The following is a 23,356-nucleotide window of genomic DNA, read 5'->3' on the forward strand; positions in this document are numbered from 1 at the left end:
AAGCAAAAGCGGACAGACAGTATAAGGAGATCTTAGTTGCATGTTGGCACAAAAACTGTACACATTTCAGAGATCAAACTTCTCATTCCTTAGAAAAGTAAAAAAGTCAAATAAGAATCTGTTAAAAAAAGTGAATCACATTGAATGCGTACAATTTAGCAATTAATGTAGTTTGATTAAGCAATGCTGACTAAGTAAGAAGGGCAAATCACGTACGACAAATTTAGAAGATCTGAGATAACATGCAAGATAGATAAAAAGGGAAGCAGTGGACTTACTATCTGATTGAGAAGGCCTTTGTTAAGGTACCATAGTTTAGGCTGCTTAAGAGCACTATATTAGTATAAAGGATTGGTTAAACAATTGAAGATAGAAAATTGGGGTGAAGGGAATTTTTCAGGATGTAACTAGTGGAGTGCCACAAGAATCAGTGATGGGTCCACAATTATTTACAATAGAGGGCATAGGTTTAGGGTGAGGGGGGGAAAAGATATAAAAAGAACCTAAGGGGCAACTGTTTCACACAGAGGGTGGTACGTGTATGGAATGAGCTGCCAGAGGAAGTGGTGGAGGCTGGTACAATTGCAACATTTAAAAAGGCATCTGGATAGATTTATGAATACGAAGAGTTTGGAGGGATATGAGCCGGGTGCTGGCAGGTGGGACTAGATTGGGTTGGGATACCTGGTTGGCACGGATGGGTTGAACCAAAGGGTCTGTTTCTGTGCTGAACATCTCTATGACTCTATATTAATGACTGGGTGAGGGAAGCGAACATACTGTAGCCAGGTTTGCTGATTCCAAACAAAAAGGTGGAAAGGTAAGTAGTGAGGATAGCAAAGTTTGCAGAGTATACATAGATTAAGCAAGTGGGCAAAAATATACCAGATGGAATGCAAAAAAGTTTGAGATTATGCACTTGCACAGGAAGATTTAATGATGAGCTGAATAGTATTTAATGGAGAAAGACTGCAGAAACCAGGAAGTGGGAATCCTCATGAAATCACAAGGATAGCAGATAAGTTCAGCAGGCAATAGAGAATGTTGGCCTTTTTTAAAAAAGGGAATGGAGTATATAAATAAGGAAGTCTTGCTGAAACTATACAAGGCCACAGTAAGAGCACTGAACAGTTTTGGCCCCTTATCAACGATTACTGGCATTACAGGCAGTCCAGAGAAAGTTCAATGGGCTGTTACCAAGCATGAAGGGTCTGTCTTACAAGGAAAGGTTGAACAGGTTGGGCTTGTACTCAGCGGAGTGGAGATGACAGCCGACCTTATTGTAACATACAAAAAAAGATTCTTACAGGACTGGTCAGGGTAAATGCAGAAAGCTTGCTTCTTTTTAAAAAAAAGCATTCATGGGATGTGGGCTAGTCTCATTAATCTCAAATATTTAACTAAATTAAGATCTAAATTTGTTTAACAAGACCAAAAAACAATTTCCTAATGCAGGATTAGCAGAAACTTTCATCCTTTTTACAATGAGATTTCTTGTTGCTGTCCCATTGTCTCACATTGCCATTTTAGATGTGTTTTTCTTCTGTGCTCTTGAAGCTTCTGTTATGCCATTACCTGCATGGAACAATGAATCCTTAGAGCCATAAATTAAAGTTAACTTTTTCGTAACTTTTAAAATGTAAGATGGCCTCCACAGATGAACACATTTTTGTGGATTAAATAGTTTTATTTCTTGAGAAGACAAAGTTAACCTTTGATTTAATGTAGATCAGGGCTTCATTTATCTTTTCATACACAAAATGTTTTATTGTTGACCAAGACCTCAGTTGGGAGAAAAATTCAGACTGTTGATTAAATAATCACTGTCTTATTTAGGTCATACCCAGTATTCATTACAAGGTCATATAGTTCTGTGTTAAAAGCTATAAATTCAGAATAATTTCCAGACAAACGTCCCCTGCATCAGATAAACATCCAAGCATAATTAATATTTTGAAATAAATACTTTTCTTCCTTTGTTTACTTTAACCTATTTCATCATCAAGTTCTCCACAGAAATCGTTCTGAGCAGATCAATTAAGAATCATAACTGTAGGTTTTGTTCTACAAAGACTTTTACTTCAATCAAAGCAACTCAACTGAGAAACATTAGCTCTTCACCAAAACAGAGAGAGAGAGAGAGAGAGAGAGAGAGGGAGAGGGAGAGGGAGAGAGAGGGAGAGAGAGGGAGAGAGAGGGAGAGAGAGGGAGAGAGAGGGAGAGAGAGGGAGAGAGAGGGAGAGAGAGGGAGAGAGAGGGAGAGAGAGGGAGAGAGAGGGAGAGAGAGGGAGAGAGTTAAGCTCCATTCTTAATATTATGGTTCCATCTCCTGTGAAGGAAAGTTGCAAGAGTTAGACATCACATTTTTATTAACCTCTGGGGCTAGGATGAATGAAATAAAATAACCTTTTAATATACAAAAACTTGCTTCTGGGTTAAAATTGACTCAGGTTGAGTCTACAAAAATTATGGGTAAATAAAAAGGAAACAAAAAAAAGACTGACACTTGCCCTCATTTTATTTATGCATTAGATTTCTGATTTTCATCTTTCACAGAAAAAATACAATTTGTTCATCTAGAAAAAGGTAACTCACCTGAAATTATAGAAGTACAATTCTGACAGTGGAACTGGAAGCCTCAAATTTGGTAGTGATTTACTTACATTACTATTCCAAGCATTGTAAGTCCTCAATCTCTAGCAGATGTTGTGGTGAAACTGTGTAAATGTGTATCAGGGATAGCCTATAGGGTTTCTACCAATCACCAGCCTTTGTTATGCTAGGAACATGAAGAACCTTTGGAAAGTCTAGGTATCTACTTGTAAAGTCCTTATTCTAATTTTGTCATTACCTTATTTTTCAAAATACCTTCAGTACCAACAATTTTTTTTTGTGAAACCCTGAACAGCAAACATTTGCATTAGATCTGTTTCATCCTTTAGAAGAAGTGGTTTCAAGTATTGGAAAGCCTACATTTTAGCTGCTTAAAAACAAACTCAAAGTTAGGAATTGGTCTGATATTATGCACATTCAGCAGACAAACAAGTGCATTCTCTGGGACACAATGGTTCCTAAACTGTTGTATACCAAAGAAAACTCACCTGCTGGCATTAGCATCCAGGGCTGAGTGTTGTGTGGAGATGGATAGATAGCCCAGTTTGCTTCATAACTTGAGAAATTAAAATGGGTTAAGTAGAGAAAGGGTAGGGCTGATGTTGTGAAAAATTCATTCTTTTTGCAGACGTTCAGCAACACCTCTTCTAGTAATTGAAAAAAGGACAAGGTTGTCTGTCTTATTTGACCCTTACATTCCTCTTGATTAACAAATGGAGGGAAACATATCTTGAAGGTTGTCAAGTAACCATAGATTACACAGAAAGCTAATGGTAACTTCTGCCATGCTCTCAACAGTTTCAGTTCATTTATTTTCCAGTTATTTCATAGATGTGAGTCATTTCCCAAATACAGTTTATTCCTCTTTCTTGTATGCATCATTTTGGTCCTTCGTCTCCTTAACTGTGTGAAGCAGCAGCAATCCACATAAAGTTATTGTGACCCCAATCCACCATAACATTGCATGAACTTCTCCAAACAACAATTTTCCAAGAAAAGCCTGAAATAAATAAGCCATTGTCACTTTTTATATTGGAACATAGAAAGACATGAAATCTATGACAAGTTACTTATGAAATACTCAGTGCTTTGGAGAAAGGAAAGTAATCCGAGCAGTCAAGTTTGAATAGTAGCCAGAAGTGGCTTCCAGAAATTCAAAGGCCTACAAAGATACGATTCGCATTACTCATGGGTTTCAAATTAATGATTTCCAAAATGACTAGATTAAAACAGGAAGAGTCATGCCTCCATCCCCTCTACATACAGAACTGAAACAAACCCTTAGTCCAAATCAATCCACACTGAACACAGTTCCAAACTAAGCTAGCCCCACCTGCCTGCTACTAATCCATATCCCTCCAAACCTTTCCTATTCATATACTTATCCAAATAATTCTTTTAAAATGTTGCAACTGTCTAATAGATCCATCACCCTTTTCATAACCCTGTGTCCACTAAATTGTGGACCAGGGTGGAGAACCCAGAGCCTCAAGATTGCATGCGGCCTTTTGGGGAACTAGTTGTGGCTTTCTGCCTATTTGCTCGCAAATACTAAATCCATATTTTATACACGTGTACCATTTTAAAAATTTTGACTGGTAACCCAGTTATATCAAAAACTAAGAAAGGAACATTTTTAAAAAAGGGAAGAGAACAGAGTATTCAATGAAGAATGGGAATATCAGTATTACATAGTTGCTGTGAAAGATAAAATTTGCATTTGCTCTGCGATGCCATAATTGCAACAGTGAAGAAATATAATGCAACCACCTGAAGAAGGAACGGTGCTCCGAAAGCTAATGATTCCAAATAGACTACAACCTGGTGTTGTGATTTTTAAACATTGTCCACCCTAGTCCAAGATTGGCACCTCCAAGTCAAGAAACAGATCAAAAGCAGCAGCAGGTATTTAAAATGATATCAGGACAAGGGACTGACATCACTGATGCAACTTATAAAATAGCATATATTCTTGGAAGAAGATGCAAGCCATTTAGCAATATGGAAATCATAAAATAATGTATTGTTGAAGTTGTAGGATGTTTAGATTCAGATAAAGTTCATTAGTACAAACTACTACCGTTTCAAGAAGAATTCACAACTGATCGGCAACATGAATTAGACTTCAGTGTAACAGAACAACTTTATACATTTTGCTAAAGTGGAGACATTTATTATTCGATTGCCTTGGATGAATCCACTGACATTACTGACTCAGTGCAGGTGTTTTTTAAACTTGGTGTCATAACTGCAAATTTGCATTGCCACAAGGAATTACTGGTTTTGGGTACCTTTACGACGAGGACATGCAAGATGTCAATTCCAGTATCTATCTTCGAAAAAATGTCGTGAAGGAAAACTGAATTTATGTAATTTAGCAAACATGCACAGAGAGTACACCTTCCATGATTGGAAAACATGAAGAATTTTTTGCATTACTACAAAAAGGAATTGCCAGGTCCAGATACTTTGATTTCCTGTCATTGTCTTTTGCATCAACAGAACTTCTGTGCCAAATCTACTGTTAAGTGACACATGAAAAGAAAATTATAGGTACTGTAAACTACATCCAAACAAATGTATCACAGCAATTTTGCAACATGCTTCAGCTTGATGATGAAACCTTCAGTGTGGATCTGCCATACCATTCTAAAGTGCGCTGGCTGTCACAAGGACAAATATTTGTAAAACTTATTTTTGCAAAAACAAATCACAAGATTTTTTGAGGAACCAAACGAACCATGTGAATTTTGAAAAAGAGGATTTCTGTACAAATGCTGACATCACAAAAATGTAAAGCAAAATGATCTGAATTTTTTTTTTTACATAGTAAAACTAAATCTATATATGTGGCTAAAAATCCAGGCATTTCAGGAAAAGCGGACCTTTTTCAAAACTGTCCTTACTCGATTGGAACTTTCAGCTGAACACTTAACCGGCAAAGGTAATTAACAAACACGATACAAGCAAATCATTAAGAAAATGCAATGTGAAAGACTCCCTGATTGAAGAACAATGAAAGGTTTGCAGATTTTGACAAACTGGATCTCACACAAAACTAGCTTTTCTACCACCCTGGTTGATGCCTTCAAAGCAAATGACTTACAGATGGAATTGATTCACCTCGAAGATAATATTTTGAAGTCTCTATTCGATGCTAAGAAGGATCCTATTGAAATATGGCACATCCACATCCACATCGAATGCTGTTGTGTTTTGGCACAACCTGCTGTGAATCAACATTTTTATACGTGACAAATAAAGCTTGTTTGAGATCTCAGGATGGATATTCACCTGAAGGATCAACTAAAGCAAGGTCAACAGTGTTGGAATAAAACATCTGATTCCTATCTTGCAATAAGGAATGACAGAAGTCTTTAAATGCTTCCTTGTCTAAGTTTTTCGCTTATTAGTTCTATTGTCAACTTTGTCAAACATATATACAAACACACACACAAAAAAGTGACATTTTGTATGTTGACATTTTGTATATGTGTTAAATTCTCATCATGAGGCCTAATGGGATCTCAGTTAAATAAAATGTGACCGTACAATGTAAAAGGTTTCCCCACCATTGCCGTAGACCTTCTGATGCTTTCTTGTGCTGGTAAAAGCTGACAAGGTAAATACATCATTGATGCTCAGTAGCAACAATGTGCATAATCTACAAAATATATTGCAGAAATTCACAATGGCTTTGTAGGCAGCATCTTCTAAACACATGACTACCAACAACTGGAAGGGCAAAGGCAACATATCCATGGGAACCTGAATGTTCCCCTCCAAGCCACTCACCATTCTGACTTGGAAATATATTTCCATTTCTTAAGTGTGGCAGGGTCCAAGTCCTGGAATTCACTAACTGCATTAATTGATTTACTTACAGCAAACAGACAACAGCATTCAACAAGGCACCTTATCAAAAGGAAACGAGGATAATCAAATGCTGGCCAACAAACAATGCCCAATCTCTTATCTTTAAAATGCTGTCACCCCCAATTCTACACCTATCTTTCTTGGTTTATTAATTTCAAATCAAGCCAAAAAAAAGAGCCTAAAGTCACAATTACCATCTGAGTAATGCAATACACAAATATTCTGTAACCTTAGACAACTACTGCCTTAGCCAAAGTTCTTCACAGTTGGCCAACACAATAAGACCATCGTCACTTGGATCTACACTCATATCCAACTGCAACACCAGCATCTCTAGGTAAAAACAATAACTGTAGATGCTGGAAACCAAATACTGGATTAATGGTGCTGGAACAGCACAGAAGTTCAGGCAGCATCCAACGAGCAGCAAAATCGACGTTTCGGGCAAAAGCCCTTCATCAGGAATAAAGGCAGTGAGCCTGAAGCGTGGAGAGATAAGCTAGAGGAGGGTGGGGGTGGGGAGAAAGTAGCATAGAGTACAATGGGTGAGTGGGGGAGGAGATGAAGGTGATAGGTCAAGGAGGAGAGGGTGGAGTGGATAGGTGGAAAAGAAGATAGGCAGGTAGGACAAGTCAAGGAGACAGTGCTGAGCTGGAAGTTTGAAACTAGGATGAGGTGGGGCAAGGGGAAATGAGGAAACTGTTGAAGTCCACATTGATGCCCTGGGGTTGAAGTGTTCAGAGGCGGAAGATGAGGCGTTCTTCCTCCAGGCGTCTGGTGGTGAGGGAGCGGCGGTGAAGGAGGCCCAGGAACTCCATGTCCTCAGCAGAGTGGGAGGGGGAGTTGAAATGTTGGGCCACGGGGCGGTTTGGTTGATTGGTGCGGGTGTCTCGGAGATGTTCCCTAAAGCGCTCCTCAAACATTCCAGAAGATTCCCCTGGCCTCGGAAACGCCATCAGCCATGCGGCTGACGCAGATACCACCCCCATGCTGAGTGATGATGTCACTTCCGCCCCCATCATGGCCGCTCCCACAGCCACTTCCGGCCCTCATCATCGCTGATGCCACAGGCTCAGTGACTTCCCCTCCTGCCATGATCACCACCACTTCCAACTCCACCAGCGCCACTCACCTGCATTCTGCTGACACGCCCCCCACAGACCCCACTGTCACTATCCCCACCCCCCAGAACCCCGAGGGGAACACTACCCCTGCTCATGCCTCCACCCCCATTCCACCCACCATCACACCCACTCCAGGTACTGGCTCCGACCCCACTCCCAGCTCCCGGCCCTGCTGAGTTATCACCATCCCTCCAGAGCTCCCACTCACTGAGGACGAACGATCAGTCCTCAGCAAAGGACTCACCTTCATACCCCTCCGTCCACGCGTCAATGAATTTAATACACAGCATGACATCGAACACTTTTTCCGTCACCTCCACCTCCGAGCTTACTTTCACAATCAGGACTCCCGCCCACCTTCTGAGGACCCCTTCGCCCACCTCCAACACACTGCATCCACCTGGATACTCCGCGCTGGCCTATTACCTGCCCTCGACCTCTTCATTTCCAACTGCCGCCGGGACATTAACCGCCTCAACCTGTCAACCCCCCCCCCCCCCTCCCCCACTCCAACCTCTCACCCTCACAACGCGCAGCCCTCCAATCCCTCTGCTCTAATCCCAACCTCACCATTAAACTAGCGGATAAAGGGGGCGCAGTGGTAGTCTGGCGCACTGACCTCTACACCGCTGAAGCCAAACGCCAACTTGAGGACACCTCTTCCTGCTGCCCCCTTGACCATGACCCCACCCCCCATCACCAAACCATCATCTCCCAGACCATACAGAACCTCATCACCTCAGGAGATCTCCCACCCACAGCTTCCAACCTCAGTCCGGGAACCCTGCACTGCCCGGTTCTACCTCCTTCCCAAGATCCACAAGCCTGACCACCCTGGCCAACCCATTGTCTCAGCATGCTCCTGCCCCACTGAACTCATCTCTACCTACCTCGACATTGTGCTGTCCCCCCTAGTCCAGAAACTCCACACATACGTTCGAGACACCACCCACGCCCTCCACCTCCTCCAAGACTTCCGTTTCCCTGGCCCCCAACGCCTCATCTTCACCATGGATATCCAATCCTGCTACACCTCCATCCGCCATGACCAGGGCCTCCAAGCCCTCCATTTTTTCCCTCTCCAGACGTCCCCAACAGTACCCTTCCACTGATACTCATTCGTTTGGCCGAACTGGTCCTCACCCTCAACAATTTCTCCTTTGGATGCTCCCACTTCCTCCAGACCAAAGGGGTAGCCAAGGGCACACGTATGGGCCCCAGCTATGGTAGTCTCTTTGTTGGCTATGTAGAGCAGTTGATCTTCCGTAATTACACCAGCACCACTCCCCACCTCTTCCTCCGCTACATTGATGACTGCATTGGCGCCACCTCGTGCTCCTGCGAGGAGGTTGAGCATTTCATCAACTTCACCAACACATTCCACCATGAACTTAAATTTCACTGGACCATCTCTGACACCTCGCTCCCCTTCCTGGGCCTCTCCATCTCCATTAGTGACGACCGACTTGACACTGACATTTTTTACAAACCCACCGACTCCCACAGCTACCTGAATTACACCTCTTCCCACCCTATCTCTTGCAAAAATGCCATCCCGTATTCCCAATTTCTCCACCTCCACCGTATCTGCTCCCAGGAGGACCAGTTCCACCACAGAACACACCAGGTGGCCTCCTTCTTTAGAGACCGCAATTTCCCTTCCCACGTGGTTAAAGATGCCCTCCAATGCAATTTGTCCACATCCCGCACCTCCGCCCTCAGACCCCACCCCTCCAACAGAACGCCCCTGGTGCTCACCTTCCACCTACAAACCTTCAAATAAACCAAATCATCCGCTGACATTTCCGCCACCTCCAAAAAGAACCCACCACCAGGGATATATTTCCCTCCCCACCCCTTTCCGCCTTCCACAAAGACCGTTCCCTCCGTGACTACCTGGTCAGGTCCACACCCCCCTACGACCCACCCTCCCATTCTGGCACTTTCCCCTGCCACCGCAGGAACTGTAAAACCTGTGCCCACGCCTCCTCCCTCACCTCTAGCCAAGGCCCTAAAGGAGCCTTCCACATCCAAAGTTTAACCTGCACACCCACTAATATCATTTATTGTATCCGTTGCTCCTGATGCGATCTCCTCTACATTGGGGAGACTGGGCGTCTCCTAGCAGAGCCCCTTAGGGAACATCTCTGAGACACCCGCACCAATCAACCAAACTGTCCCGTGGCCCAACATTTCAACTCCCCCTCCCACTCTGCCGAGGACATGGAGGTCCTGGGCCTCCTTCACCGCCGCTACCTCACCACCAGACGCCTGGATGAAGAACGCCTCATCTTCCGCCTCGGAACACTTCAACCCCAGGGCATCAATGTGGACTTCAACAGTTTCCTCATTTCCCCTTCCCCCACCTCATCCTAGTTTCAAACTTCCAGCTCAGCACTGACTCCTTGACTTGTCCAGACTTGTTTGATCTGCCTATCTCCTTTTCCACCTATCCACTCCACCTTCTCCTTGACCTATCACCTTCATCTCCCCCACTGTACTCTATGCTACTCTCTCCCCACCCCCACCCTCCTCTAGCTTATCTCTCCACACTTCAGGCTCACTGCCTTTATTCCTGATGAAGGGCTTTTGCCCGAAACGTAGATTTCGCTGCTCGTTGGATGCTGCCTGAACTGCTGTGCTCTTCCAGCACCACTAATCCAGTACCAGCATCTCTAGTTATGGCTTCTCTTTCAGCTTGCGAACCATTATTTCCTAGCCTTGGTCCCTTCTTACCATGTCTCTTGATAATATAGTCGGAAGTATTGGGACCTAATTCCATATGTATGCTAACAAAATTTTCAGATCCCTTGTCAGTCTAGAATAGGCCAAAATTTACCAGAGTTAAATTTTACATTAAGCATTATATTCAACATTCAGCTGAACATAAAATTCAAACCATCACAAAGCCCCACTTGCTACTTGCACCTCAACAATATTACCTACTCTACCTCAGCAACCTGCTGCTTACACCAGAGCACCTCCCCTTCCATATCTTGGCAGTTCCAAACTTTACTATTCCAATGCTTTGACTGTCCTCCATCAATGAATTTTAAGCCATTTAATTTCTAACTTACGTTTGTATACTAAGCTTCTGAGGAACCTAAGCTGCATGCCAAAAGGATGTTACCCCTGTAGGACAGACTAAAACTAGGGACCAGTTTAAAAATGAAGTATCTCTCATTTAAAGACAGATGAGAAGTTCGAGGATTTTAAGTCTCTGGAACTCCATTCCTCAAAAAGCAATGGTGGCGAGGGTCATCGAATACTTTAAAAGGCATAGGCACAGAGATTCTTGACTAACAAGGGAATTAAACATTATTGGGATAAGCAAGAATGTGGAGTTAAAGCCTTAATCAAATCAGCCATGGTACAGGCTATTGGAGCCAAAAGGCCCAATCCAGAATGTACATACATATTGTTTCTTACAGATGTTTCAAATCACATCTTATGCAGCAATCACTCTTGCCCTTATTAGCCTACATTGTTCAAATTAAAAATTGATTCTTGTATTTAAATAGCTTCACTGCTTCTCAGAATGCTCCTGAAGGCTCATTTCTTTGTCTCAGTTTTTGTTCACCTTTCAATATTTTATTTCTTGGCACAGCATTCATCTCTCTAGACAACACTTTTGTGATTTCCCTTGATGTTTTCTCAGGCTAAAAGTGCTTATTTCAAAGCAAGAACTATGCTCCATGACCAGATTTCAAAAAGGTACAAAATGAAAAAAAACACAAAATGTTGATTCATCTTAATAGCACATGGGAAAAGTCAAACCATGCAGTTTTCCCGAATGAGCAGTGTTACGGCAGTCCTAGGAATAAATTAACACACGATGATAGAGACAAGAATACAAACAAAAGCTTCTTCCACAAAATCAAAAGGTAAGGGTAATCAAATAAACAAAACTATTCGTAATAAGAAAAAGACAGAATTATAAATATAATAGATTGACAGCAATTTTGTAGACAACAAATCCCACATGCTTAATGATTTTGAACAGGAATAGGAAGTTGGAGATCATTTAGTACATTAGGAGGACAAATGGTGGAATCTTACTTTTTTGCTTTGCTAATTGTGAGCCTTGTACAGTATGGAGTGATGGTCACTGCTAGGCCAAGTGAGTTTCCTCACTGTTTCTTCCTAAGTTTGCCATTTGAATCCTATTGGCAAAAAAAAAACATCACACTGTCCTGCAACTCCATCTTACATGTCAGCCTCAGAGCAACTCAATGGAGATCCTGAAAGTGATTATTCCTGGCAGCAGCACCATTTTAGAAGGCTACTATGCACCTGCAGTCTGGAGCTGTCTTGTGTGGCTCCAGGCCCAGGACTTGATAGACTGTGAAATCCTTGCCTATGGAGACTCCGCTGAATGGGGTAGTGCATGAATAAGATGATCACCTGCCTAAGGCCAGCAGAGGCCAGATCAGACCATGCCAGCCCAATCCAAAGTCACAACCTTCGAAACAAACAATCTCAACCTTCTAGAGGAATGCCCAGCCCTGCAGGAAGAAGGTTAATGTCCAGGTAACACTCAAATATCTCACACTACTGCACTTGGCTCCAACAAAAGCTTATGCTCCACCACTCTCTAATACATGCAACATCTTTCCCATTCACCCAGCCCAAACCGTGACACTAACTCTGCACTGCCCACTCACTTGCTCAGGAATTTTCCCTTCTGCATCAACAGTCATAGGTGTGCAGCCCACTTTCATCTTCCATATTACATGGAAACATAACAGATAGGAGGCAGTCAATTGGCCCTTCAAGCCTGCTGTTCCATTCATCATTATCATGGCTGATTGCCCTACTCAATAGCCTAATCCAGCTTTCTCCCCATTACCTTTGATCCCATTCGCCCGAAGTGTTATATCTTGCCACCTCTTGAATACATTCAATGTTTTGGCATCAACTACTTCCTATGGTAATGAATTTCACAGGCTCACCATTCCTTAGGTGAAGATATATCTCCTCATCTCAGTCCTAAATGGTGTACCTCAATCTTCAGACTGTGTCCCCCTGGTTATGGTCACACCCACCATCAGGAACATCCTCTGTGCATCTACCCTGTCTAGTCCTGTCCAAAATTTAAGTATCTTTGAGATCCTCTCTCATTCATCTGAACTCCAGCAAAAACAATTCCAACCTAGTGACTCTTTATATGTTAGTTCTGCCATCCCTGGAATCAGCCTGGTAAAACCTCTCTGCACTCCCTCAAGACACCAGAATGTGTCTCAATCCGTAACAGGGCCGGAAGAGTGAAGATGGGTGATATGCAGCCCATCATGTGACTTGTCATGCCCGATGAGGTCCTAATTAACTGCCCCAGGCAGAAACTGCACTTCCCTGAATGAAGGCTATCCCCTTTGACTGGTCTGCTGCAAACAGCAGTAGTCTTCTGGGCTTTGTGCATCTTTTAAATAGGGCACAATCCAGTTGCAATGAGAGTCAGGTATTTTTTGACTGAGGAGGGCCAGGTGGAAAAATGGTAAGGCAGGATGCTTTGTGTGAAAATTAACAGCATATAGAGAACCAAGAGATGCAACCTGGCACGTCCCTGAGCACAATGATTTTGCCGCAACAGTACAATGATAGTTGCCTATGCAGCCTGAAGTGAAGAGCTGAAGTGCAGAAATGCTATGCAAGTGAGTCAGATTTGCTTGATGGCTTATTGAAGCTGGCATGTCAGATGCAAATAGTGCATGTGGCCCAAGCTGTTGCTGCCTGGAATCCAAGAGGGAGGTCTTTTGAAGCAGGTGGCAAGTTGGATGCATCAAGAATCTGCCCTGCCCTGGTATCTAACAGTTTAGGAGAAAGTGAGGACTGCAGATGCTGGAGATCAGAGCTGAAAATGTGTTGCTGGAAAAGCGCAGCAGGTCTGGCAGCATCCAAGGAACAGGAGAATCGACATTTCGGGCATAAGCCCTTCTTCAGGAAGGGCTAACAGCTAGGTTGTCTCACAAATATAAGAGATCCAACTCATGGCAAGTTGGACTGTTAATAAGCCACTTAAAAAGTAATAAAGAGCATCATTTGGGAACTCGCGGCTCCTTAGTGAAAATCTCTCCAAATCATTCAAGTAAAGTAGGGTAGCTGCAGTGTGATGGTCAGTCAAAATGACCATGCTGTCTGATTCTACAATTCATCTCAGCATAACTCAGATAACAGCCTGATACAATTCTTAGTTATGAGGGGCATGAATAGGATAAATAGACAAAGTCTTTTCCCTAGAGTCAGGGAGTCCAGAACTAGAGGGTTTAGGGTGAGAGGGGAAAGATATAAAAGAGACCTAAGGGGCAACTTTTTCACACAAAGGGTGAAAGTGTATGGAATGAGCTGCCAGAGGAATTGGTGGAGGCTGGTACAATTGCAACATTTAAAAGGCATTTGGATGGGTATATGAATAGGAAGGGTTTGGAGGGATATGGACCGGATGCTGGCAAGTGGGACTAGATTGGGTTGGGATATGTGGTCGGCATGGATAGGTTGGACCGAAGGGTCTGTTTCCATGCTGTACATCTGACTCTATCCAGGTGTTGATTTCCGTGGAATGGATTATATTCAACAGTTTTTAAATTGCCATTTTTGCTTAATTGCATGTACAATATTTCCAAGTTTGAATTATTTTCTGTTGCTTTACAATTATAAAATGTGCATGGGTTTCTTCAATAGGAGGTAACGGTTTACCAAAGTATAAACCATTGACTTATTAGCTCTCAAAAATCATTCCACAGATGAAGATACCAGGTATATCAAAAGTGCAGCAGTTTTACTTCACTTAGCTGCTGTTTTACTGTAGGAGCAGCCTGGATCCAGAATGGAGACTTGCCCAACACCAGAGAGAAAGGAAGACCTGGGCTTCTGAAAATACACATGTAAATGCACCCTTCCACTGCACCCCTGAGCATCTTGGAGAGACTGTAAATACAATAGTCAGCCAGAGCTCCAAATTGGTAACTATCAATTACTTTGGGGTGTTTAGTCAACTGTTCTATACAGGCAAAACATTTAAAAATATAAGATGCTTTAATGAAGCAACCAATCATACTTACTGTGGAGAGAAAGTTTGAAGCAATGGTGGTCACAGATGCCTGTGCTGAAGACGAATATCGTAGTGCTTTGGCAAAAAATGTCCACATCAGAGCATTAAACAGGAATGCCATCCCACCACAGCCAACCCGAAGCAATATATGCAACTGCAATACAGTAAAATCTGAGGTTGGTCAGAAATTAGAATATCATTCACTAAACATCAGAGTTGACATTTAGAATTAAAACCATTGCAACCTTGCAGCAAACAGATGATATGGCTATTATTACCTAAATACTGGCATAAGTGCAAGGCAATTGCAATAATGTACTTTCAAGAAGAAATTCCAAGAATTTCACAGTATCTTCATCTGTGAAAATCTGTCAAATGGAAACTTCTCAATCCTTTAAGCAAATGAACAAAGCGCAAGCATCATAGAATGGAAGTGGACTGTGTAGTTTTGCTCAAAGAATAAATGGAATGTCATGCTTAACAGCTAGTACATATTTTGTTTACAGTACAGACTTTACAAATTGTGTACATACCCAATGATAGTAGTGAATTCAACAGCATGCACTGCCATGGCCAACACATCCAAACTGCAGTCCTAACAACTGGACAATCACATTCTAGTGTTTTCAGGAGGAAGTTTTTGGGGAAAGAACTGCTATTGATTCTGTTTAACCCATGTGAACAATGACACTTAGTGAACTAAGTCCCAACCTGGGATTTTTCTAAAGTATCAGGGGAAGATAGGCTGTTTTAGAATTGTGGCAGAATTTGAAAACACAGGTCAAAGTCTACAGTGTTGGTCTTCCCAATACTGAGCTGCAGGAAATTGTAACCACCATAATTGCTTTCAGATTATGTTGTTGGTCATCTACCCTCAAGCCTCTACGGTTTGGATTTCAGAGAGACAAAAAAAGTATGCCTGGGTGTTGGGCACTGCATGTATGAAATGGAATCCTTAACTGTCTTCACACAATATCATCACAGGGCCCTGAAGTCATCTAGACTTGGCCTGCTGTGATTTCAAGCATGTTTTATCATCACCACAGCTGTTGAAGAAGTAGTGGGATTAGAATTGTTCATTGAGCAGGACTGCATCTCTGGCCAACTTGTAGGGAGGTACCTCTGTGACTCTGTACATAGCCCCAGCCCACTTCTCCCATCTGCTCCTCCTTCCTCCACACCATCACCTACCCCTCATTCTCTGTCCCACTGCTACCCTATATACACACACAACACCATGTACTCAATTCCTCCCAGTTATCCGCAGATTTAACCTTTCCCCTCACACTCCATGTACATTTAAGATGCAAACAATTATTATTTATCTTCACAGAATTATAGAATCTCTATAGTACGGACACAGGCCCTTTGACTAACAAGCCCATACCAACCCTTCGACAAGTAACCCATTCCCCTACAACTCTACATTTACCCCTGACTAATGTACCCAACCACCATATTCCTAAATACTATGGGCAAGTTAGCATAGCCAATTCACCCTAACCTGCACATCTTTGGATTGTGGGAGGAAACCCATGCAGACACGAGGAGAATGTGCAAACTTCACACAGTCACTCAAAGCTGGAGTCAAACCCAGGTCCCTAGCATTGTGAGTTGAAGATTGTGTTGCTGGAAAAGCGCAGCAGGTCAGGCAGCATCCAAGGAGCAGGAGAATCGACGTTTCGGGCATAAGCCCTTCTTCAGGAATGTGAGGCAGCAGTGCTAACCACTGAGCCAGCATGCCTAAGACCACATACTAACCCCTTCATTTACACAATACATTCTCCGCCTCCCAACCCGCATGACCCTTTCCAACTGCACCAACCCTTCCCATCCCTGTAACCACCAATTCACGCCACTGACCTCGCTGCCTCTTCCCCTCCCTCCGCCCCTCCCCCCAGCTCTCTCTTCCCCTCCCTCCGCCCCTCCCCCCAGCTCTCTCTTCCCCTCCCTCCGCCCCAACCCCCAGCTCTCTCGCCCCCACCCGCCCGGCTCCCTCCGCCCCCCCCCCCTCCCCAGCTCTCGCGCCCCCCCCCCCCTCCGCCGCCCGCCCCCCCCCCCCTCCCCGGCTCTCCCGCCCACCCCCTCCGCCCGCCCCCCCCCTCCCCGGCTCTCCCGCCCCCCCCCCTCCGCCCGCCCGCCCCCCCCTCCCTGGCTCTCCCGCCCCCCCCCCTCCGCCCGCCCGCCCCCCCCTCCCTGGCTCTCCCGCCCACCCCCTCCGCCCGCCCCCCCTCTCCCCGGCTCTCCCGCTCCCCCCCTCCGCCCGCCCCCCCCTCCCCGGCTCTCCCGCCCCCCCCCCCTCCCCGGCTCTCCCGCCCCCCCCCCTCCCCGCCGGCTCTCCCGCCCCCCCCCCCCCTCCCCAGCTCTCCCGCCCCCCCCTCCCCAGCTCTCCCTCCACCGCTCTCCCGCCCCCCCCCTCCACCGCTCTCCCGCCCCCCCCCCCCTCCCCGGCTCTCCCGCCCCCCCCACTCCCCGGCTCTCCCGCCCCCCCCTCCGCCCCCCCCTCCACCGCTCTCCCGCCCCCCCCCCGCCCCCAGCTCTCCCGCCCCCCCCTCCGCCCCTCCCGCCCCCAGCTCTCCCGCCCCCCCCTCCCCAGCTCTCCCGCCCCCCCCCCTCCGCCCCTCCCGCCCCCAGCTCTCCCGCCCCCGCCTCTCCCGCCCCCACCCCTCTCTTCCCCTCCTCCGCCCCCCCGTGCGCCCCCCCGCTCTCTCTTCCCCTCCTCCGCCCCCCCCGTCCGCTCCCCCCAGCTCTCTCTTCCCCCCCGTCCGCCCCCCCAGCTCTCTCTTCCCCTCCTCCGCCCCCCCGTCCGACCCCCCCAGCTCTCTCTTCCCCCCCGTCCGACCCCCCCAGCTCTCTCTTCCCCTCCTCCACCCCCCCCAGCTCTCTCTTCCCCTCCTCCGCCCCACCCCAGCTCTCTCTTCCCCTCCTCCCCCCCCCGTCCGCCCCCCCCAGCTCTCTCTTCCCCCCCGTCCGCCCCCCCCCAGCTCTCTCTTCCCCCCCGTCCGCCCCCCCCCAGCCCTCTCTTCCCCTCCTCCGCCCCCCCGTGCGCCCCCCCAGCTCTCTCTTCCCCTCCTCCGCCCCCCCCCAGCCCTCTCTTCCCCTCCTCCGCCCCCCCGTGCGCCCCCCCAGCTCTCTCTTCCCCTCCTCCGCCCCCCCCCAGCTCTCTCTTCCCCTCCTCCGCCCCCCCGTGCGCCCCCCCAGCTCTCTCTTCCCCTCCTCCGCCCCCCCCCAGCTCTCTCTTCCCCTCCTCCGCCCCCCCCCAGCTCTCTCTTCCCCCCCGTCCGCCCCCCAAGCTCTCTCTTCCCCTCCTCCGCCCCCCCGTCCGCCCCCCCCCAGCTCTCTCTTCCCCTCCCCCGCCCCCCCCCAGCTTTCTCTTCCCCTCCTCCGCCCCCCCGTCCGACCCCCCCAGCTCTCTCTTCCCCCCCGTCCGACCCCCCCAGCTCTCTCTTCCCCTCCTCCACCCCCCCCCCAGCTCTCTCTTCCCCTCCTCCGCCCCACCCCAGCTCTCTCTTCCCCTCCTCCCCCCCCCCGTCCGCCCCCCCCAGCTCTCTCTTCCCCCCCGTCCGCCCCCCCCAGCTCTCTCTTCCCCCCCCAGCTCTCTCTTCCCCTCCTCCGCCCCCCCGCCCAGCTCTCCCTTCCCCTCCTCCGCCCCCCCCAGCTCTCTCTTCCCCTCCTCCACCCCACCCCAGCTCTCTCTTCCCCTCCTCCCACCCCCCGTCCGCCCCCCCCAGCTCTCTCTTCCCCCCCGTCCGCCCCCCCCGCTCTCTCTTCCCCTCCTCCGCCCCCCCCCGTCCGCACCCCCCAGCTCTCCCTTCCCCTCCTCCGCCCCCCCCAGCTCTCTCTTCCCCCCCGTCCGCCCCCCCCCCAGCTCTCTCTTTCCCTCCTCCGACCCCCGTCCGCCCCCTCCCAGCTCTCTCTTCCCCTCCTCCGCCCCCCCGTCCGCCCCCCCAGCTCTCTCTTCCCCCCCGTCCGCGCCCCCCAGCTCTCTCTTCCCCTCCTCCGCCCCCCCCTGCTCTCTCTTCCCCTCCTCCGCCCCCCCGTCCGCCCCCCCAGCTCTCTCTTCCCCCCCGTCCGCGCCCCCCAGCTCTCTCTTCCCCTCCTCCGCCCCCCCGTCCGGCCCCCCCCAGCTCTCTCTTCCCCCCCGTCCGCCCCCCCCCAGCTCTCTCTTCCCCTCCTCCGCCCCCCCGAGCTCTCTCTTCCCCTCCTCCGCCCCCCCCCAGCTCTCTCTTCCCCTCCTCCCCCCCCCCCCCGTCCGCCCCCCCCAGCTCTCTCTTCCCCCCCGTCCGCCCCCCCCAGCTCTCTCTTCCCCTCCTCCGACCACCCCATCCGGCCTCCCCCAGCTCTCTCTTCCCCTCCTCCGCCCCCCCGTCCGCCCCCCCCCCAGCTCTCCCTTCCCCTCCTCCGCCCCCCCAGCTCTCTCTTCCCCCCCCGTCCACCCCCCCCCCAGCTCACTCTTCCCCTCCTCCGACCCCCGTCCGCCCCCTCCCAGCTCTCTCTTCCCCTCCTCCGCCCCCCCGTCCGGCCCCCCCCAGCTCTCTCTTCCCCTCCTCCGCCCCCCCCTGCTCTCTCTTCCCCTCCTCCGCCCCCCCCAGCTCTCTTCCCCCCCGTCCGCGCCCCCCAGCTCTCTGTTCCCCTCCTCCGCCCCCCCGTCCAGCCCCCCCCAGCTCTCCCTTCCCCTCCTCCGCCCCCCCCAGCTCTCTCTTGCCCCCCCGTCCGCCCCCCCCCAGCTCTCTCTTCCCCTCCTCCGACCCCCGTCCGCCCCCTCCCAGCTCTCTCTTCCCCTCCTCCGCCCCCCCGTCCGGCCCCCCCCAGCTCTCTCTTCCCCCCCGTCCGCCCCCCCCCAGCTCTCTCTTCCCCTCCTCCGCCCCACCCCAGCTCTCTCTTCCCCTCCTCCGCCCCCCCCCCAGCTCTCTCTTCCCCTCCTCCCCCCCCCGTCCGCCCCGCCCAGCTCTCTCTTCCCCCCCGTCCGCCCCCCCCAGCTCTCTCTTCCCCTCCTCCGACCACCCCATCCGGCCCCCCCCAGCTCTCTCTTCCCCTCCTCCGCCCCCCCGTCCGCCCCCCCCAGCTCTCCCTTCCCCTCCTCCGCCCCCCCGTCCGCCCCCCCCAGCTCTCCCTTCCCCTCCTCCGCCCCCCCGTCCGCCCCCCCCCCAGCTCTCTCTTCCCCCCGTCCGGCCCCCCCCAGCTCTCTCTTCCCCCCCGTCCGGCCCCCCCCAGCTCTCTCTTCCCCTCCTCCGCCCCCCCAGCTCTCTCTTCCCCTCCTCCGCCCCCCCGTCTGCCCCCCCAGCTCTCTCTTCCCCCCCGTCCGCGCCCCCCAGCTCTCTCTTCCCCTCCTCCGCCCCCCCGTCCGGCCCCCCCAGCTCTCTCTTCCCCTCCTCGCGCCCCCCAGCTCTCTCTTCCCCCCCGTCCGCCCCCCCCCCAGCTCTCTCTTCCCCTCCTCCGCCCACCCCAGCTCTCTCTTCCCCTCCTCCGACCCCCGTCCGCCCCCTCCCTGCTCTCTCTTCCCCTCCTCCGCCCCCCCGTCCGGCCCCCCCAGCTCTCTCTTCCCCTCCTCCGCCGCCCCCTGATCTCTCTTCCCCTCCTCCGCCCCCCCCAGCTCTCTCTTCCCTCCTCCGCCCCCCCCAGCTCTCTCTTCCCCTCCTCCGCCCCCCCCGTCCGGCCCCCCCCAGCTCTCCCTTCCCCTCCTCGCCCCCCCCAGCTCTCTCTTCCCCCCCGTCCGCCCCCCCCCAGCTCTCTCTTCCCCTCCTCCGACCCCCGTCCGCCCCCCCCCAGCTCTCTCTTCCCCTCCTCCGCCCCCCCGTCCGCCCCCCCCCAGCTCTCTCTTCCCCCTCCTCCGCCCCCCCGTCCGGCCCCCGCCAGCTCTCTCTTCCCCCCCCGTCCGCCCCCCCCCAGCTCTCTCTTCCCCTCCTCCGCCCCCCCGTCCGGACCCCCCCAGCTCTCTCTTCCCCTCCTCCGCCCCCCCCGTCCGCCCACCCCCCAGCTCTCCCTTCCCCTCCTCCGTCCCGTCCACACCCCCCCCCAGCTCTCCCTTCCCCTCCTCCCCCCCCCCCAGCTCTCTCTTCCCCCCCGTCCGCCCCCCCCCAGCTCTCTCTTCCCCTCCTCCGCCCCCCCCGTCCGGCGCCCCCCAGCTCTCTCTTCCCCTCCTCCGCCCCCCCCAGCTCTCTCTTCCCCCCCCGTCCGCCCCCCCCAGCTCTCTCTTCCCCCCCGTCCGCCCCCCCCAGCTCTCTCCAGCTCTCTCTTCCCCTCCTCCGCCCCCCCCGTCCGGCCCCCCCCCCAGCTCTCTCTCTTCCCCCCGTCCGCCCCCCCCCAGCTCTCTCTACCCCTCCTCCGCCCCCCCCGTCCGGCCCCCCCCAGCTCTCTCTTCCCCTCCTCCGCCCCCCCCCCCCAGGCCCCCCCCAGCTCTCTCTCTTCCCTCCTCCGCCCCCCCCCCAGCTCTCTCTTCCCCTCCTCCCCCCCCCCCGTCCGCCCCGCCCAGCTCTCTCTTCCCCCCCGTCCGCCCCCCCCAGCTCTCTCTTCCCCTCCTCCGACCACCCCATCCGCCCCCCCCCCCAGCTCTCCCTTCCCCTCCTCCGCCCCCCCAGCTCTCTCTTCCCCTCCTCCGCCCCCCCCCCTGCTCTCTCTTCCCCTCCTCCGCCCCCCCCCCTGCTCTCTCTTCCCCTCCTCCGCCCCCCCCAGCTCTCTCCCAGCTCTCTCTTCCCCTCCTCCGCCCCCCCGTCCGGCCCCCCCCAGCTCTCTCTTCCCCTCCTCCGCCCCCCCCTGCTCTCTCTTCCCCTCCTCCGCCCCTCCGTCCGCCCCCCCCAGCTCTCTCTTCCCCCCCGTCCGCGCCCCCCAGCTCTCCCTTCCCCTCCTCCGCCCCCCCCAGCTCTCCCTTCCCCCCCGTCCGCCCCCCCCCAGCTCTCTCTTCCCCTCCTCCGACCCCCGTCCGCCCCCCCCAGCTCTCTCTTCCCCTCCTCCGACCCCCGTCCGCCCCCCCCAGCTCTCTCTTCCCCTCCTCCGCCCCCCCCGTCCGCCCCCCCCAGCTCTCCCTTCCCCCCCGTCCGCCCCCCCCCAGCTCTCTCTTCCCCTCCTCCGCCCCCCGTCCGCCCCCCCCCAGCTCTCCCTTCCCCTCCTCCGCCCCCCCCCAGCTCTCCCTTCCCCTCCTCCGCCCCCCCCCAGCTCTCCCTTCCCCTCCTCCGCCCCCCCCCAGCTCTCCCTTCCCCTCCTCCGCCCCCCCCCAGCTCTCCCTTCCCCTCCTCCGCCCCCCCCCAGCTCTCCCTTCCCCTCCTCCGCCCCCCCCCAGCTCTCCCTTCCCCTCCTCCGCCCCCCCCCAGCTCTCCCTTCCCCTCCTCCGCCCCCCCCCAGCTCTCCCTTCCCCTCCTCCGCCCCCCCCCAGCTCTCCCTTCCCCTCCTCCGCCCCCCCCCAGCTCTCCCTTCCCCTCCTCCGCCCCCCCCCAGCTCTCCCTTCCCCTCCTCCGCCCCCCCCCAGCTCTCCCTTCCCCTCCTCCGCCCCCCCCCCAGCTCTCCCTTCCCCTCCTCCGCCCCCCCCCAGCTCTCCCTTCCCCTCCTCCGCCCCCCCCCAGCTCTCCCTTCCCCTCCTCCGCCCCCCCCCAGCTCTCCCTTCCCCTCCTCCGCCCCCCCCCCCAGCTCTCCCTTCCCCTCCTCCGCCCCCCCCCAGCTCTCCCTTCCCCTCCTCCGCCCCCCCCCAGCTCTCCCTTCCCCTCCTCCGCCCCCCCCCAGCTCTCCCTTCCCCTCCTCCGCCCCCCCCCCAGCTCTCTCTTCCCCCCCGCTGTCCCCCCCGTCCCCCACTGTCCCCATTGTCCCCCCACCAACCTGTCCCCATTGTCCCCCCCCCAACCTGTCCCCATTGTCCCCCTCCCCGTGGTCCCTCCCTTCCCACACAGACCCTCACCCTGTCAGTTACTCACCCACTTGCCCATCCCCCGGTTTACTAGCTCCAGGACACTGTCGCCTCCGAGGGAGAGTTTGGCTGCGGTGGAAGCCAGAGCCCCGAATAAACCGGCCGCCAGGGCCATCGCCGAAGCGGGGCCACTCACCGGCCCCGAGCCGCCAGCGGAGACCGCGGGCATCCCCTCAGATTCAAAATTTAAATTCCAACCGTCTCTACAACCGCCGGTCACAACGTCACTTCCTGTAGTCACGCGGGCCACCAATGGCGGATCACTGTCAATATCAATATATTTAATAGTTTACCCTGTCAATAATCTATTAGATAATATCCAGCTCTGATAATAACATACTCTATTCATACTTGACCTCTATCAATAATACTTCACCCTATGCCAATAACTCCTTCCACCATTCATTATCCAATAAATAGTCCACCCAATAATGTTATCAGCAATACTATTCATAATCCAATAAGTAATACCTCATTCACTATTCATGATCAAATAACTCATACTTGATCCCTGCCAATAATTCTTAACTCTCTGTCCATAACAAAAGAACTGATAACTCACACCTGTGGTTTCCTTCCAGGCCAAAGATGTGCAAGTGAGGTGGATTGGCCATAGTAAATTGCCTTGTAGTGTCTTGGGATATACAGGCTTGTTGGGTTATCTGAGGGGTTCGTGAGGTTATAGGGATTGGGGGGGGGGGGGGGGTCTGGATCTGGATGGGATATTCTTCTGAGATTGGTACAGACTTGGGCTGAATGGCCTCTTTCTACACTGTATGAATTCTATGACAGAAACATTCT

At 51.9% G+C, this 23,356-nt stretch overlaps 1 protein-coding gene across 1 annotated transcript; it reads right to left on the bottom strand.

The window, feature by feature from the left end:
* Window positions 1-2,388: 2,388 nt before the first annotated feature.
* On the bottom strand, window positions 2,389-22,769 carry tmem42a (transmembrane protein 42a). Its single transcript, XM_072560390.1, has 3 exons — window positions 22,563-22,769; window positions 14,672-14,815; window positions 2,389-3,613 (listed from the first exon to the last, which is right to left on the bottom strand). The coding sequence occupies exons 1-3, from the start codon at window positions 22,722-22,724 to the stop codon at window positions 3,470-3,472; spliced, it is 450 nt and encodes a 149-aa protein (XP_072416491.1). The 5' UTR covers window positions 22,725-22,769; the 3' UTR covers window positions 2,389-3,469.
* Window positions 22,770-23,356: the final 587 nt, after the last annotated feature.

Source organism: Chiloscyllium punctatum, chromosome 41 (genome assembly GCF_047496795.1).
Source record: "Chiloscyllium punctatum isolate Juve2018m chromosome 41, sChiPun1.3, whole genome shotgun sequence".
In the NCBI taxonomy this organism is placed as follows: domain Eukaryota; kingdom Metazoa; phylum Chordata; class Chondrichthyes; order Orectolobiformes; family Hemiscylliidae; genus Chiloscyllium; species Chiloscyllium punctatum.